The sequence below is a fragment of the Chaetodon trifascialis genome, chromosome 6 (genome assembly GCF_039877785.1).
Source record: "Chaetodon trifascialis isolate fChaTrf1 chromosome 6, fChaTrf1.hap1, whole genome shotgun sequence".
NCBI lineage: Eukaryota > Metazoa > Chordata > Actinopteri > Chaetodontiformes > Chaetodontidae > Chaetodon > Chaetodon trifascialis.
In genome coordinates, this window is record NC_092061.1 from 20061389 (window position 1) to 20079431 (window position 18043).

General features: G+C 41.8%; 2 protein-coding genes and 1 non-coding gene across 3 annotated transcripts; 1 reads left to right on the forward strand and 2 right to left on the reverse strand.

The window, feature by feature from the left end:
* Positions 1 to 1771: 1771 nt before the first annotated feature.
* Positions 1772 to 4025, reverse strand: LOC139332560 (sodium/myo-inositol cotransporter-like). The gene has a single exon (XM_070964591.1). It carries the CDS (start codon positions 3921 to 3923, stop codon positions 1845 to 1847), a length of 2079 nt encoding a protein of 692 aa, XP_070820692.1. The 5' UTR covers positions 3924 to 4025; the 3' UTR covers positions 1772 to 1844.
* Positions 4026 to 10029: 6004 nt separating this feature from the next.
* Positions 10030 to 17329, reverse strand: LOC139333047 (STAM-binding protein-like A). The gene is made up of 10 exons (XM_070965291.1): positions 17164 to 17329; positions 15008 to 15232; positions 14834 to 14909; positions 14639 to 14734; positions 13749 to 14130; positions 13415 to 13539; positions 12800 to 12937; positions 11523 to 11635; positions 11306 to 11405; positions 10030 to 11055 (listed from the first exon to the last, which is right to left on the reverse strand). The coding sequence occupies exons 2-10, from the start codon at positions 15211 to 15213 to the stop codon at positions 10999 to 11001; spliced, it is 1293 nt and encodes a 430-aa protein (XP_070821392.1). The 5' UTR covers positions 15214 to 15232; positions 17164 to 17329; the 3' UTR covers positions 10030 to 10998.
* Positions 17330 to 17889: 560 nt separating this feature from the next.
* trnap-ugg (transfer RNA proline (anticodon UGG)) lies at positions 17890 to 17961 on the forward strand. Its single transcript has one exon. It is a non-coding gene; the product is annotated as a tRNA-Pro (tRNA).
* Positions 17962 to 18043: the final 82 nt, after the last annotated feature.

Sequence of the window (18043 nt, forward strand, 5' to 3'; positions counted from 1 at the left end):
TCAGAGTTTTGAAAGCAATCAATCTTCACATGCAGGAACACGTTGCAAAATATCACTGACAAATAATGCAGTTATTCAGGATTTGAAATAAAGTCAATGTCAACACCAATATAGCCACAAAGTTGAGTCTACAACTATTCTGGTCTGAATAAAAATCACTTTTCTTTTCATTAAAGCAGATAAAATAAAGAATGTTTCTGCTGTTTCAATATTATTTAATATACAGCTCATCAGTTATCACCTGATGAAAACACATTAATATTACACTTTATTACACTGGATTTTAATATTTAGCATGACTGACTGGCAACAAAGTAGTCTGTCACAAAATAAAGAATGGGTACACGTTTGTCTCCACGGAAAATTTATTTTCTTAACTTTATTTTCAGTCTCTAAAAATAAAATCCATAAAAAAAACAATGTCTTTGTCTGACTTTTTTTTTTCTTTTTTTTCACTTTAGCATTGCACACTAAGACACATTTGGTAAGAGGTTTATAAAAGATGCACTTCAAACGACTAAATGACATTTTAGCTCTGCGGTGCACTAAATGTACATTGATACACAAGAGATAGTCTACTATCGAAGAAATGTATATAGTGGGTGATCCAATGAGCCCTGAATTATATTGTACATATGATGAAATAACATTAAAAAACTTGACACACTTTTGAACAAACAAAGTGAGATATGCATAAAATATAAATTGATACAGTATGATGAGCAATGGTATTTGTGGCTTTTTGTTACAACAGTAGTGCATAAAAAGCTGCATGTTGGTTTTGAGATGAAACACAGAATACAGCCACAAAAACTAACCAAACAAAAACACAGTAAACAAAACATTTAAAATCCCTTACCGTGACAACAAATTGAACAGTCAATCAAAATGAATAAGTACCATACTATTTATTATTATTATTATTATTATTATTATTATTATTATTATTATTTGAGTTTCTCTTTTAGGATGTAAAACTATTTTGAATCTTGTGCTTCTTGTCTTCATTTCCGGGGCTGCAAAACACATACATATTCTAAATACCAAATATTTGCTGAAAGCTTGACAAAATGTTTTTTTTTTTATTAATGCAGTACTTTCACAAGGCTAAACCAAACTTTGAACAAGAGTCGGGGGAAAAAAGCTTAAATCACAGAATACATATTCACCATACAAAAAAAGGACAACTGCATATATAAGGCAAATATTAAATAAACTTTGAGAACAATTCTAAAAATCCCAGTAGATATTTTAAATGCTTAGCTAACAAGGATTAGCTAACAAGCGCTGTACAAAATGGCCACACCAGTGCCAAATAAGCTTCATAGTCATAAAAGAGTATAATTTTTCTCATAAGCTTTAATCCATCCATCCATTTTCTATACCCCCTATCCCTTTCGGGGTTGCGTGGGGGGCTGGAGCCTATCCCAGCCGTCAACGGGCGAGAGGCAGGGTACACCCTGGACTGGTCGCCAGTCGATCGCAGGGCACAAACACACAACCATTCACACTGAGGGGCAACTTTACAGTAACCCATTAACCTAATGAGCATGTTTTTGGTCTGTGGGAGGAAGCCTGAGTGCCCAGAGAGAACCCATGCATGCACGGGAAGAACATGCAAACTTCACACAGAAAGGCCCAACCTGGGAATTGTGAGGCACGCGCACTACTGTACCTGCTGCGCCACCGTGCAGCCCGAAGCTTTTCAAAAATTTCAAAAATGATTAGAATATGCTTAGATCCCCTTTTCACATCTCTGAAGATTCCACTGTAACAGCCCAAACCCCCTTCCAACTTAATAAAAGCTGTAACTCCAGTCCCCGATAGTTCAGTGCATGGTTCAGCTACAGTGAGAAATAAACATACATGAAGATGTCCACAGCGCAGACGAATACCAGACCCAAGTTGAGAAGAAGTTTCACTCTAGGTGGCTCGTACAGCATCTCTGCAATGACTCTTTCATCCTCCTGTGCTACTTTCTGCTGTGCACTCTGCACGCCCTCCTTATATCCACAGAACCATTCCATTAAACGCAGACATCTGCCAGTCTCCCCGTTACCATGGTAGCATTCCTCCATTCTGATCACCTCCATCCTTCCATTGCCGAACTGTTCTGCAAGGCTGGTGGCAGGGGTTGTCTCTGTACTAGGGGTGGCTTGGTCATGGTCAGTGGATGGGATCAGGAGTCTGACTTCCTCCCGATCCAAACACCTCTCCTTTTTGACATCTCGGGGCATTTCCACTTGGTCCTTCATGGGAGTCATTTCAATGCTGCGGAGTCCCCGGACTGTGGTGGTGCGAACCTGCTCCTCGTCTGGTGGAGAGGTGCAAAGGCTGACCACTACTGCCACAAATCCCGAAATCCAGAACAGCACAAGGGCAAAATACATGTAGTGGACGTCAACGATGAAGCCAGGCCTATCATCTGGCTGGTCACAACGAGGCTGGCGGTAAATGAAAGCTAGGATCAGTCGTACTGTACCGAGTGTGAAACCTGTCATGCCTCCCCAGAATGCGCCTCTCTCATTACACCGTTTCCAGAACACACCTAGCAGGAAGAGGGCAGCAATTGGTGGAGTGAGGTAGCCAGCAACTTCCTGGATGTAGGGGAATATCTGTCCACCTTGCATTTCAATTATAACAGGGACCCAGGCAATGCTGATTCCTACCATCAACGCAACAAATATGCGGCCCACAATCAGCAGTTCGCGCTGAGATGCCTCTCTTCGAAAAGTCTGATAGATGTCCAGTGTGAAGATGGTGCTTGAACTGTTGAAGATCGAGTCTAGATCGCCCATCAGGGCAGCGATCATAACTGCCATCATCAGACCCCTGAGTCCCACAGGCATCACTGCCATGACCAGCCGTGGGTAGGCAATGTTTGAGCAGCCAGCCTGAGAACCACACACAGCCATACAGTGCTCTGGCCCAATGCAGGCAATCTCGTCTGCAAACAAGATGCGGGAGATCATTCCTGGAATGACGATTAGAAACATGGGCAGGATCTTGAGAAATCCAGCCATAAGTGTAGAGCACTTAGCGTGAGCAATGTTTTTGGCTGCTAGTACTCTTTGAACAATGACCTGGTCTGCACACCAGTGCCAAATTGATGCAGGGGTCTGGCCAAAAATGAAGCCTGGCCATGGCATGTCTTTATCCAGGGGACCTCGAAGGATGCGTAGTAAGTCTGGTTTAGGCTCAATGTGGCAGGAAGGAGAATAGGTGAAGTTTCCAGAGGCAATAATAGCAGAAACATTGGGAACTGCCTGCATGTACTTAGTTCGGACACCTTCTAGCCCACCAACTTTGACTAGGCTGATGGTGGTTAAGATTAGGGCTCCACCAATCATCAACACTGCCTGAAGTGCATCCGTGTACATTATGACTACCAATCCACCAGTGACCGTAAGCAGTGCAGTCATACTGATGAGCAGGACGATGGACAAATAAAGGTTCCACCCCAGGGACTCCTGAATAAAGAGAGCTCCAGCATATAAGTTCACCGACAGCTTGGTAAAAATGTAAAGTAACAGAGGCAAGAAAGCAAAGTACACCTTTAGCCTGTTGCCACCATAGCGTTTCGACAGGTACTCAGGCATGGTGTAGACTCCCGAGTGGATATACACTGGGACAAACACCCAGCCAAGCAGCTGCAGAAGAAGAAGTGCATTAAATTCCCATGCTCCAACAGCAAAGCCACCTGCTGCTCCTGACCCAGCCAGGCCTATGAAATGTTCACTGCCAATGTTGCTGACGAAGAGTGATGCACCTATCACAATCCATGTCATGGAGCACCCGGCCAGGAAGTAGCCACTCACAGTGCTGCGATTGGCTTTCCACATGGCAAGAAAGCCAATGACTAGCACCAGGATAAAATACAGTGCTACCACAGCTATGTCCATTGCTTCCATTCCAGGACCCATTTTAACAGATTACTTAAAAAAGAAAAAATCTCACAGCTCTATGAGTCTTTGCAAAAAGGTAACACAAATAGTCAAAGTTATGGAGTTAATTATTCAAAAAGGAACAATTAGACCCTTAATTTGAGATCGAAAAAACACCAAACACAATACATACACACATACTGACATTACTCCTGTCAGTATGGAAGGAACAGGCAAGAATTAGTTCCAATATAACCACTTTCTATGGCCAAACGAAGACTTGTTTGAACAGAATATAGATTCAGATATTGTTGAAAAGCATGTGTTGTAAAGAATAATGTTGAGGTTGTGCACTCATGTTGATATAAATCTACATTGTGAAGCAACCCTTACTTGCACTGAATTGGAAATATTTTAGAAAAATACACTGAATTACGAGGCTTTACATAACAGTGCACTATTGTAGACTTAAAATGTAAGGTTGTAATTACATGATTTTAATATTAATAGGTCGTGATCTAAAGTGGGCCGGTCTGAGGCATGAAACTCCAGGGCTGAAAATGAGTCCCACTCCGGCCCTGAGTACCAGGACTATTATGTCTGCCTCATCCGAAATCACCTACCCAAAATAAATAGAATATATCTTCACAACTACAAGGCCTGTATGAATAATTGTGGTCTCGAGAAAGCTAAGACCTGTGAGATTACTACAGAAGTGTCAGAATCAAAATATATGTTACTATGTCAGAGTAAATTCATCTTTAACACAGTAGATTTTTTTAATTTTTAAAAACAAAACATTATTTTGAGTAAAAACCACCTTTAAATCATGTGATAAAGGCCAAATTCTTCTATGAATTAGTAAAGTAATATCTGATGAGTAATTGTGCAAAAGTACATGCCAAAATAACGAACCTGAGCAGTTTTATAGAGGTTTTGTGTAGCCCGGTGGAACAAGTGGTAACACTGTTGCCTCACAACTAGAAGGTCCCTGGTTCGAATCCCACTGTGGTCACTGGTCCTCCACCATGCCCTTGGTGCCTGCTGCTGCCGTGTTCACACAGGGTTTCCTCCTTAATAACCCCCACTAAAAACATGCAAGAAGATCACCAATGGTGATGAAGGAGGACTGGTCCCCAGGCGCTTCACTTCAAGTGGCATGTTTCAATGGTGTAAACTTAGTTTAGCATTTTCAACCATCCTGTAAGCCCATAGATGGGTTACCATTATAGGATCACTCTGAATAAATTGCAGCTAAAATGCAACATGTGCAGTTTTTTGTATATTTAAATACATAACTCAGTCAATGTGTGTGTACATGTTGGATTTTCACTCAGTACCTACAAATAGTCAATATAAAGACAGTAAAGTGCTTTGTGTTTACTTATATTTTATTGGGAAGATGTAAAAATATATTTGCGTTCATCACAGGTTTAAATATCTAATTTTGCAAGCAAGTTTCAATTTGTCCTGGAATGAAACAGGCAACAAACAAACAAACACAAAAACATTTCTGAAATATAAAATGTAACACACGCCCAGAAAAGTAAATGATCTAGATCTAATTCATTAATCAGATGTGCGAGTTCCACATCCAGATTAACTGTTTCATACACCTCATTCGTTAATTTCAGATTATACTCTGACTTTAAATCCACACAGATATGAAACACATCTTCAGTGTGTATAATCCAGTGGTCCTAACCCATTTTGGGTTTTTTTAGTCTTTATGTCATAATATGGTGGGTTTGCACAATAATATAAACACATGCAAAATGTAATTTGCTGCAGTGCAATTAATGTTGCTATTGTATCAAACTGTGGAAAAAACCCTGGATTGTTTGAAGAAAGCAAAACTGGATTAAGGACTTGTCCAAGAAGTAGAAATAGCCATCTTGTCTCAGTTTGTCAGGAGGGTCTGTCCAAAGCTGGACACACTCATTTTGCAAAGGGTTTGGTTCCTTGGTACAACCCCATGTGAATCAGCAAGCAAAGAAAGTATTTAGTAAAAGTAAAAGTTGTTGTAAAACCATGTTTAAAGTAGTCCTCAACCATGTCTGATTGAATACTGCTCATGCATACTGTGAAACAAACATGGCAACATGTCATCTCTGTGTGAGGAGTGCTTTGACCATCTAGTGGAAGTAACAAGACAGTAACAAAATCTGAATGCAAGTGGTCAGCTTTTTTCTTATTTTAGTTTATTCTTTATGTATTTTATTAGTTTAACATTGATTGGTTGGTTGGTTGGTTGGTTGGTTGGTTGGTTGGTTGGTTGGTTGGTTGGTTGGTTGGTTGGTTGGTTGGTTGGTTTCCGTTAGCTTCCGGTTTGTAAGGGGCCCAATAGAAGAAACCTCGGGAGGGCCCACTCAAAGAAAGATCTCCCTCCAGGACAATCAGCTGATAGGTGCCAAAAAATGATTGTAATGATGATTTTTGTCTGTGTGTCTTACTGATTACCTCATGTAATGTATGTAAGTATTTTAAGTAAGTATTTTTGGAATACATTAGCATGGAAGAGGAGGAACTGGCTGACCATAGAGTATCCTGTATCCATTCTGGGAGTGCTGGACAGATGGGGGATAGAGTCAAAACTAGTCCAATATCTCACTGTATAAGTCAGTCTTCATTGATGGTGTCTCATTTTAACGTTTAAATAGTTTGACCTTTCCCGTCCTTGTCATCGTCTTCCCTTGGTCTCTTCCTAGAGCACCCTGGACGTGGGTTGTCCGCTGCCATCTGCTGGCTGACGTCCTGCTCAGTCTCTTCCACAGCACCTGCATCCTCAGGAAGACTGAGATTGCAAATACTGTGAGGAAGATCCTGGCTAGTTGGGGGCGTGACAGTGTCAGACTTGCTGTCATGAAGCTCAGAACACCATCTTGATTTTTTGCTCCTGCTGCATCTCCTGAATGGACCGGGGAGAGGGTCCTCATCTGCAGCTTCAGCAGTAGCACCTGCACATCTGACTGAACAATTGACAGCATTCCTGTCTTGTCTTGTATTATTTTCACAGTCAGTGTCACTGTCAGAGAGGGAGTCAGACTCACACCGTCTGGCTTTTTTCCTGCTTCTCTCATCTTCATCTGTATCATGCACTCTTAACCGTTTGCGGGATGGACCTGGCAGAGGGTCCTCATCTGCAGCAGTAGCACAGTCATTGTCACTCTCAGAGAGGCAGTCAGACACCAACCGTCTGACTTTTTTGCTGCTTCTCTCATCTTCATCTGTATCATGCACTCTTAACCGTTTGCGGGATGGACCTGGCAGAGGGTCCTCATCTGCAGCAGTAGCACAGTCATTGTCACTCTCAGAGAGGCAGTCAGACACCAACCATCTGACTTTTTTGCTGCTTCTCTCATCTTCATCTGTATCATGCACTGTTAACCGTTCGCGGGATGGACCTGGGAGAGGGTCCTCATCTGCAGCAGTAGCAGAGTCAGTGTCACTGTCAGAGAGGCTGTCAGACTCCCACCAACTGACTTCTTTGCTGCTTCTGGCCCTTGCATGTCTGACTGGAGAATTAACGGTTTTCCTGCCTTGTCTTGTATTATTATTTTCATGGTCAGTGTCACTGTCAGAAGAGTCATCAGGCTCTGATCCTCCTGGCAGGAGGTTGTCTTCTTCGATTCCCATGTCAGCGTTGAGGTTGTTAGCATTATCAAAGTCACCATTGTTTTCGTTGTCACTGTTTCCGTCGTCGCCATTGTTTTCATGGTTTACAGCATTGATATTGAAATGGTTTCTATCGTTGGCCATATGATTCAATGCATTGTGCAATCGCAATAAATCCATGGCAGCTTCCAGGGGTATTACTGCATTGACTCGAATTTCTATCCATCGAACGTACCGAGGACGAGGTCCTTCTATTTGTGGCATATTTTCTCTTAGAAGCACACGCATGTTAATCTGTGGCCGATCGGGGTCATTGTACTCGCGATCTCTGCCCATATCGACTTATAAGAACTGAAAAGAAATACTTTACTTGAACACTAGTTAAAAATTGTTTGTCTGCTGTCGCTTTTGTGTGTGTTGATGTACTTATTGAAGTTATAGTACTGAGGCTCCGACGGAACGATGACGTCACAAAGCCACCCATTCCATCTTCATAGCACATCAAAGCCACATGTTACTGCTCTGTGCCTTTGATCTTTTTTTTTTTTTTTTTTTTTTTTTTTCACTATTACATACACATTGATAATCCACAGAACTGCACGGATGACACGTGCCTTCACTTGGATCCACACAGGCACTTTTTATTTTGCGTTAATGCCCAAGGCGTATCTTGATGTGGATTTTGTCGTGGCCGACCGATATACCAGCGTCATGGTCAATCGTGAACGACAATCGGGCGTGTGTGCTCGTGGAGTGTGACATGTGAAACGACCCTTTTTTTTTTCTTTCTTTTTTTTTGTCTTGACATGCCTTGTGTGACATTTCCACGACATGATCGTGAGCGTTTGCCACTCAGGCGCTCTCTCCGGAGCGTAGTCATGTAACCATGGTGAAGAGGAGGAGGAGGAGGGATGCCGAGGTTGCCGCCGTCAGGTGGGACACCGAGAGAGAGCGAAAGTTTGTTTAGGTGTGGCAGCAGTGCCCCTGTCTATTCGACATTTTAAGGAGGGAATACCATGACCGAGTCAAAAAAGTCAAACGTTGGCGAGACGCAGCTAAAGCTCTTGATCAGCTAGTGAGCAGCTGGCTGTGCTGTCAGAACATTTACCCCGGTCCTAACTGCAGGAATACGATGATTAATAATTTCAGATCTAATGTTTAAGTCTGTTTGATGTGACCAACACAGCCAAGCCTGCTCATTGTAGAATAAATAACGATGGAAATAAAATGACTATACGTGAACCTCATTACACCTGTCAGATTTTTACACCTGTCCGAATTGTTTTCTGGACGCTACACAGTACATGTTTAAATAATGGCCGAATGGGCCCAAGTTTACACTTGCATTTGTTTTCAATTTTACAGCGCATCCACAGCTGTCTTTTCTTTTCTTTTCTTTTCTTTTCTTTTCTTTTTTCTCACTTTTTTTTTTTTTTTTGGCTACACGATTGCCAGTATCACACACAATGCTTCTGTCAGTTTGATTGACAGTTGCTTAAGGCCCTCACCAATGACATCTGAGCTTGTGCCTGATCATGAAGACATGCTGTGATTAGTTTGGGTATTTCACGTAGTCTTACCAGTCACCCAACCAGGACAGGGCAAGAGTTTATGGCACTGTGATCATTAGATCTGACAAGGTGACCATGGTCAAAGACAAAGACATGGTGTAGTCTGAGCAGGGACGGACTGACCATCTGGCATAGCGGGCATTTTCCCGGTGGGCTGACGTGCTATTTGGGCCAACAGTCGGCCACATTTTTTTATTTTAAAGATTGGTCTGACCGGCCCATACTGTAATACCAGACAGTTGATGCATTCAGCAAAAACTAGTCAGTGCAAGAGTTTGTTCATAACCACCGACCAGCCCTCGACACACGCTGGTCTGCGGCCCAAAGGTTATTTTCTTCACTAACACGTGACAGCCTTTTCTGACAGTTTCTGACCCACAAAATGTTAGTGCCCCCCATTAGATCCACCTTCCTAGGACCCGTCCCTCAAACATTAGAAATACTCTGAACTTTTGCAGGTCTGTCACTGTCTTAATGCTCTTGCACTTTCTCTACCTGCATAAAATGAGTTACGATCACTGTAAATCATAAGAAGAATGCATATTAGATATTCATGTATCATCTATCATCTGAAGGAATCCATTCACTTCCTGACAAACCCTTGAAAACACATTTTTTGTCTCATCAATCAAATCTAGCCAGATCTTAATTTGCTTTATAATGCACACAGTTGGCTCTTTCTCGTGTTAATTTGCAAGCATGCATGTCACACTCAAAACAGCTGTGGGATTTATTTTCTAATACATTTTGCATCCTCACATACACTGGGTGCACATCAATCCCATCACTTTAAGTTTCACTATTTATACTTGGTATCTATTATTTCTCTCACATGTAATCTCAAGTACAAATAATACACTTTTCTGGTCTGTAACTATACTTTAAATGTGTACCATGTAGCTAACTGGACAAACATAACAAACAAAATGATGCAGAATAAATTAATCTACAATGAATTTATTTTATCTTGGCATTCAATTCATTGAGGGTATTCTCACAATTATGGCTAATCATTTACTTCTTCTAACAAGAGAAAATGGAGCAAACAAAAACGGTTAGAGGTATGAACCATGACCAGGTGGTTAGCAGTGTGTAGTAATGTGTAGCAGAAGGTACATTCAAATTGCCTGTTGCACGCATGTCCTCTAAAGCATGGACACATGAGACAGGCACTACCAACCCCTTTGCTCAAGAAACACAAAGAGGAAATAAGGACATGTAAAAGGTGGGTCCATTATTAACACAAATTAAACTTCAAACAAAACCCTTCATAGATAAAGGATACTGTGGAGTGATAGTGTTTGTATATAAAAATATACTACAGAGCAGCAACACTGCCTGCATACCTGAGTTACAACTGGCTTTCCTGTCTCTCAGCACTCATAGCACTTCGACAGCTTACTCAAGAACCAGGTCAAAAGAACAAGACATAATTACAAACTACATGAACTTCATGACTTTCACAATGAACGACTCGACAAGTGAATGTTCTCGTCCTTGGCACTTTATCTGTCAGACAGAACCAAACTTCAATGACAATTATGAAACAAAGGCTGGGTTACCGGACACTTATCTGTCACTGACAAACATACATTTTTATTAATGGCAAAAACTTAAGTCGGACAGTATGCAGCTAGAGCATACACTGACAGAAACAGAGGGGTCCAAGAGTCAGAGGTCAGTCCATTAAGCGGATAGTAGCTGTTTGCTTGAAGTGCAACAATATGCAGAATTTTTCTTAAAAGAAAAAAAAAAGGTTGAGAATGTCGTTCCCTTTGAGAACAACTGAGGTCCATATAAATGGTAAACTCGTGGCAGGCATTTGCTCAGTATCGTCCTGCAAACGAATTGAGTGTTTCCTCTGGGAAAATGTCTGCAGTTTCATAAAACAGTCTGTGGTGAAAAAGGGAAAACAAAACAAAAAAAAATCACCGCAAATCCACCATGGACACAGTTTCATCGGTGATGGTGACGTGTCCCGCATGCTGAGGAGGAGAAAGAGATCTGAGTTAGCGTCTGCTCACATGGACAGGAAAACAAGTCTCACACACATACACAGTTGCATTTCTTTCATTTTTGGGGACATTACATAGACTTATATTAATTTCCTGGAGACTTAACCAAACCATAACCACTACATGCCTAACCCTAACCCTGAACCTAACCTTAGATTATCCAGAGTTACTGCTGAGGCTGCTAACATGCTGCAGTCAATTTGAATTTGAATTTACTCACTGTAAATAGAGGGGGGTCTTTGCTGTGAGGGTGGAAGCCTTTCTGTTTACATGTAGAGATCTCCTCTGTTCCTCGATCCGTCAACCTGAAGTAGCCGATTCTAGGACAGACACAATCACACGCACACGCACTTTAGCATAGAGAAAAAAGAAAATACGCTGGCAGTATAGACATCTTATGTTTATAAGGACAGGACACCGGCAGCTGTCTGACTCACTCGTTGAACTTAGGCGAGCAGACGATGGCAATGGCCTCCGGCAGCATCATCTGGTAGGAGCAGTGCGTGTGGAGGTCGACGCTGGAGAGAAAGGCCGTCTGTGTGGGGTGAGTCTAAGAGACACAATTGACAGACATCACACACACATACTGTACATTTCAATTTACTGGAAAAATGGGGATCAGCACTGGCTTGCACCAGCTAGCAAGTTCAAACATAGGCTAGTTTACGTGGTATTGACAATTTAAGCATTGCGCCAGCTGAAATAGCTCCACATATCTAAAATCTTCAGGACATGATTTAACATGCTGCCAAACACTTGCTTTAAAAATGTAGGTACAATGTTAAGACATGAGATGGAGGAGTTGGACTAATAATATAATACAGGTGAATTTTCCAAAGGTTACATCTTCTTTACAGGGTTTGTTGTGCTTAGCTGAGTTCACATCAGCAGCAATGCTGCCTCTGGTTGAGATTATTTTCTCTGTGAAGAAGAATTAAAGTTCTTCACAGTTTGATTCTCTGTAGTAATCCTGGAAAAGCAATCCTTCTTTGTCAGACACACTGCTTTGTTATAGACAGTCATGGCTTCTTTGAATAAAATACAGTGAACTGTGAGCCCAGTTTTCCTTCATTGTCTTTCAGCTGCTCGACAAATTCTCTTCCTCTCATTAACACTGCTGCTGTTTAACCACGGGGAGATTCTGCCAGTCGACCTCTTTTTAACATCTAGTGGAACAACAGCATTTAAAGCAGATGACATGACAATGTTCACTTGTTCACTGTTTTGTATGGCAATATTTTAGTGTTTGTTAGTTAGTTTGGACTTTACGCTGGAGTAGGTAAGATAAACCTTACATAATCAAATTAATATGTGGTGTGATGTGGACTTCGCACCCAAACAAGACAGAACATCCATATAGCTGGTGCAGCGGGCCACAGGCGTTCATGACAAATCACCATAACATGTTGTTCTTGCCAAACCACATTCTGTGCAAGTTTGTCCTTTCTGTGTTGTGTCTAAAGCAGCCAACAGTACAATTTACTGATCTATTTATGTTGTTGACAGAAGGGCACGAGTGCTTAAATATACATGTGCAGAATTACAAATGAACCCTTAAGAAGACCAGTAGTTCAATCAGTATAAATTAAACGTGAATTCTCTGTGAATTTTGTCTTTAAGGTACAGCATTAGCTTGTACTCCTGAGGATAGCGACGCAGCTGCTGATTCAGCTGCTTACACACAGTGTGAAGGCAATTATTTGACAGCACTCACATGTATCCAGCCCAGGGTGATGAGATCGTACTGGTCCTGTATGAGGAAGAGTTCCTCCTCATTTTCTGTGTCACAATAGTCCGGCCCTCCGCACTGCTTTGGTACGATGACGTGGGTCACGGTGAACGCATTTCTGGTCTGGAACAAACACAAAAAAACGCAACGCTATTATATTCCTTTAAATTATGCACAGCCACCGTGTGCCAAAAAGGACTCGGAGTTAAATTAAGAGAGTGCTGACTGGTTTGCTGCTGGCAAAAATGCTCAGTCATGCTCATAAAAAAAGAGAAAGGCGCTTTAAGCTATCCTGACCAGCAAGTGATATAATTCAAACAAAAGCCACAGCAGATCTGGGACAGTGGGAGAAGTGTCAGATTTTGTTCTACCCCTCTGGGATGGGAGGTCAGCTGACGTCTCGCTTTCACTTCAAATCTACAAATCCACATTCCTCACACATTCACTGAAGGCTGAACACAGAATTCCTTTCTTTAACCATCTCACGTTATGAAATTGTAGTTTTACTCCTGATTTAAAAGTGTGATGAAAAGTGTTATCAACGTCTCAGTTTTACAGATGTTTGTGCTGTTCGACACAGACGCTGTTCCACAGTCTTACCAGTTTGCCGCACAAGATGCCACAAGTTTCTACAGCTCGGCTTGTGTTGGCCTCGGCCAACCTCAGAAAGCTCCGGCACAGCTCAGCGGGAACAGACAACTGCCGAAGGGCATCCACCATTGTATCTGTGAAAACCATGTAGAGAGATAAACAAAAGCTGAATGCAAAAGTTAGATTCTTGTGATGTTCTGAAGCAAGGCATGGTGTAAACAGGAAATGAAGTAGGTCGGGGGAACGGAATGAGCTCAGAAGAATAAATACTTTAAAGCAGGAGTGGGGCAGTATTTAAATCCTCTGAGGGCCAGCCCCTCACATCTGAGGAAGATTAACTCACTGTTGTTCCCTGGGCTGACCAAAGACCCGGGCTTGAGGGACCGGTCGAAGGTGGGGGGGCCCGTGGCAGGAGGGCGATTGTACTGGTGGTTGTCGCTGCCCGACAGGTCCTGTGGGCTCTGTGGGGCGGTGGGGGAGACCAGCGAGGGGCCCTGGATGCCAGGAATGAGGGGCATGTCAGGGGAAGGTGGGACAGGAGTTGCGAACTCCAGGAGCACGCGCTGGCGTTCCTTCTCCAGCTCCTGGCGGCGGATCATCTCCTCAAAGGCACTGAACTGCTCCTGCTCCCGCTGCCGCCGCTGCATCTCTGCAACGCGCTCCCGCTCCGCGTCCAGCGCTCGCTGCCGGGACTGCTCCTTCGCCAAGGCCTCCTCCTCCGCTTTCTGAGCACAAAGCAAACATATACGTATAAGTTTGAGGTTCTGTTGTGCAGGAATGGTGTGACATGAGATTTCCTGATGTTCAGGTCTTTGACGATGGCGTTGTCTTCTATGGCGGCAGTTAATAATCTATGTCAGGTGTAAGCTGATTTCAACAATAACTAACACAAAATGTAACTATTTAAGGTCAATGTCATTGTTTTGCCTCCATTAATTCTGATAATGAACAAATACCTCCATTTATTCTAACCGTGGTATGCAGCTGCTGTGTTGCCAATTAATGTTTCACCCCATTTAGGGTTTACCCTCATTGTGTTTATTACTCTTTGCAAAATCAGTGTCCAATGCTTGTTGTACTGTAATTGTCTAAAAGATATTTTTGTTTATTTCATTATGCTAACAATATCGATGAACGTCTCAGCCTAATTATGTTCCTCTAAGTGGCAAAATAAATACATTAAAAATACAATTAATGCAGCTTCAGTGTGACAGCAGATGACAGACCGTTTACCTTTTTGACAAGATACTGTGCATATTCTTGGTCAAACCTCCTCAAAAGAGCTTTTTTAAGAATCTCTGCTTGAGGAAAGGCAACATCCTTCAGTCTCTGGTGGAGAAAGAAGATCGAGCACGATGTTAAGCTTAAACATTTGCTTTATTCAGTTGAAATCAATCATATAGGACAGCACAAACACCGTATGCGTACCTTCAATGTGTCCTTCTTCTCAGGAATGTTTGCGGTCTTATAATCCCGATGCTTGGGAAGTTTTTCTATAAAGAGCCTTGGTGAAAAGAAAAAAGAGAGTAACAATACAATCCGAACAAATAAAAGCTCATTATGAGATGATCAACAGCCCAGCCCATCGCTGGAAACACTTACGTGATATATTTATTGTAAAGGACGAAGGCGTGCTCGATGTTGCCCTCCTCTGTGTAGACGTTAGCCATTCGGATCATCTCCATGCCAGAGCGGAAGTAGCGGCGCGGGGGCACATCGTCATTAACCTCCACAGAGCTTCCCTTCTTGGTGAGGGCACGGACTCGCTCCTCCGGCGGCAGGCTGACGTCATTGTGGTCCGCCATCATGACAGCTCAACCTGGAACACTGGACGACAAGCGGAAGCTTTAACACTGTATTTAGTGGAATCTGCTATTTAACACTGTGGTGATAAACTTGAGGCGAGCCTTGGACGCCGTACATCCTCTGTGTTTCTACAACACTGCTCTGATGGACACACTTTTTTTCCCCCAGGATTTTTGTAATTCCTCTGAAAGGCTATCATGGTTCCTTAGAATAATAATAGCTTTTCTTTCCTCTGTTGTGAACTAACATTTTCCTTCCATTATGACTGCTGAGCATCTTCCACCCATGATCAAAATCTAAGACCGCATGAATGAGCAAGCATTCCAGTCCTCAGGAGACTTGAACTTATTATTAGAAGTTAACAGTCAAATTCCTAAAAACACAACAAAATGTAGGGTGTTGGCAGTTAGATTTTAATTCAACAAAAATGTATTTATTATGAATTCACAATTAAATTGCTGGTAATCTGACGAGTCACTCTGAAATAATGGTGTTCACAAACATTTCAAGCTTAATAAGATGATGATCTGAAGACTTTGTTATGAATTCTCAAGTAGCCATGTGTGTTTTCAGTATATCGATTCAGTCAGTGTGCAAGGCCACACAGTATCTTTCATAAACTAGCACAAAGAGGCAGTGTCTCTCTCCCCACACCCTGTATTGAGGCCATAACTCAGTCTGAAAATCACTGGTGGAGAATATTTAGAAAAAAGCAATGACTCTGCTGGGAGGGTTCATTCTATATGACTTGAGGTCTTCTACTCCTCATTGGTCAAATGAAGACAGATGCGAGAATGCCTCATCAGCATGCTGACTAATAGTCAGGTGGCTTGTATTGATTCAGCCGTGATGGCTTCTTGGCGAGCTGCTTCAGGCCACAGGAACACAGTATGTCAGGAGACAACCAATCATTAACAGTTAAGCTGAACAAGAGGTGTGGCTCTGATAAGAGGACAGAGGTGGAGGCTGAGCTGAAGGGTTCCTTACTTTTTAGTATGTTTTAAGAAACTGAGCAGCTATACCAGCAGTCCAGTCAACAAAATGATCAGAAACTGGACATTTAGGGCTCCATATACAGGCAAAAATGAGTCAGTAATGCTTTTAGTTCAGGCCCATTAAAACTTAAAGGTTACACTGATTTGGTACTTTGAGAATCAATATTTTCCATACAAAACATTCAAACAACTTTCATACATGGTGCACTGATCAATTCAATAATTTAATTCGAATTAACTCACCATGACAACATTTAGACGCTCCTTACATCTGTCATAATAGTCCACTAAATAATAGCATAGCCCTCTAAAAGGAATCATTGGACTTTCAGTATTTCCACTTTTCATACTTTAAATACATGTGGCTGAAAACATTTCTATTCTTTTACTATGGTAAAATTGAAAAAGCAGGACTTTTACTCGTAGCAGAATACTTTTGGCTAAAGTAGAAGATGTTAATACTTCTTCCATCGCTGTTTATGCGTGAAAAAACAAAACAAAACAAAACAAAACAAAACAAAACAAAACATGTAAACTTCTCACCATGCTTACTGTACATTTATAATCGGACACACGCAGGTAAACGACATAATTTCGAGTCAGAATTACGTCGAAAACCAGCGAACCTTACTGTCACTCAGCATAGGTGAACAAAATGCGAAATTGTGGGCCCTTTTCGGCTCAAGTAGTGAGTGACACAGCGTTACTTTCACCTCATTCAGAAAATCTTTAGTCATTTAGTCTACTGACATGCTCTGGGTGTCATAAAAATCTGTTTTTCCCTCCATGGGCTCTTGATATCTCGATAGTCCTGTCATTAAGTGATCAATGTCTTCCAACGACGTCGCGTTAGCCGCGCTAATTTAGCTAACATAGCAAATCCTGGGCTCTCTACAGTACGAGTTCTCAATAAATAAACAGCTGGCAACCATCGAGGACATTTATCTTCATTCTTACCTGATCGAGCTGTAAATCTGAATTTCCCAAAGGCCTACATATAGCTAGATCAGATTACGATCAAATTACAGTTTTAACCCAGGGCGCTTCAGTGGGCAGCTCCTACAACATCTGTACACTTCCGCAATCACAACAACTTCCGCCCGACGAATCATCACGCATGCGCACAAGGATATAGATACGTTATCAATTACACATTTTTAATGGCTTCAATAAATTGCCGTTATGAAATAGTTTGCCGAGTAAAATCTGTTTTGAGTGTTTAGTATTTTTTGCCGGAGTACGTGTATTATTCACAATATCTGATTCATTAAAAGAAATGTTTATTTGCTAAGAAATTTTATCATATACAGACATATAAATATCATATATTATCAAATATTATTATTTATTTATAAGAAAAAATAACATCGATAGAGACAGCTACACAAATGGAGATTTTTATTTTTTTTTTGTTATTTGTTGTTGTGTATTTATTCAGCTATTGATTTTAAGTATTTCTGACCATACCCCACAGAACATTTTTTTTTAGCTGAACAGATTACCTTGAGCGTCATGTTATTCTGCAGTACGCCTGCGCTGTCCTCCTCCGGCAATCATCGTCCTCATAATTACGATCAATGGCGAAGTCGGTTGACCTGTGTCGCGATAGCATCGTTGATGAAAACATGCAGTCGAGTATCATGATCCATGGTTTACGGCATCCCAGCTTCTTGTTTTGCCAGCGGCTCGTTGGTCTAGGGGTATGATTCTCGCTTTGGGTGCGAGAGGTCCCGGGTTCAAATCCCGGACGAGCCCTCTCTTTGACCCAAGGTGATAAAAGTATGTGGTTGATATTATTGATCCCTTACGTTCGTGATGTGTTCACTGTCAACACCTC

What these genes read in the sequence shown, in the direction of transcription:
- LOC139333047 (XM_070965291.1), bottom strand. Translation starts at nt 15,213, where the DNA reads ATGATGGCGGACCACAATGACGTCAGCCTGCCGCCGGAGGAGCGAGTC. An exon ending in GGTCAGCCCAGGGAACAACA is followed by an intron (nt 13,540 to 13,748) that starts GTGAGTTAATCT and finishes TGGTTTTCACAG; the next exon opens with ATACAATGGTGGATGCCCTT. An exon ending in TGCTCGCCTAAGTTCAACGA is followed by an intron (nt 11,406 to 11,522) that starts GTGAGTCAGACA and finishes TGTCTGTCCTAG; the next exon opens with AATCGGCTACTTCAGGTTGA.
- LOC139332560 (XM_070964591.1), bottom strand. Translation starts at nt 3,923, where the DNA reads ATGGGTCCTGGAATGGAAGCAATGGACATAGCTGTGGTAGCACTGTAT.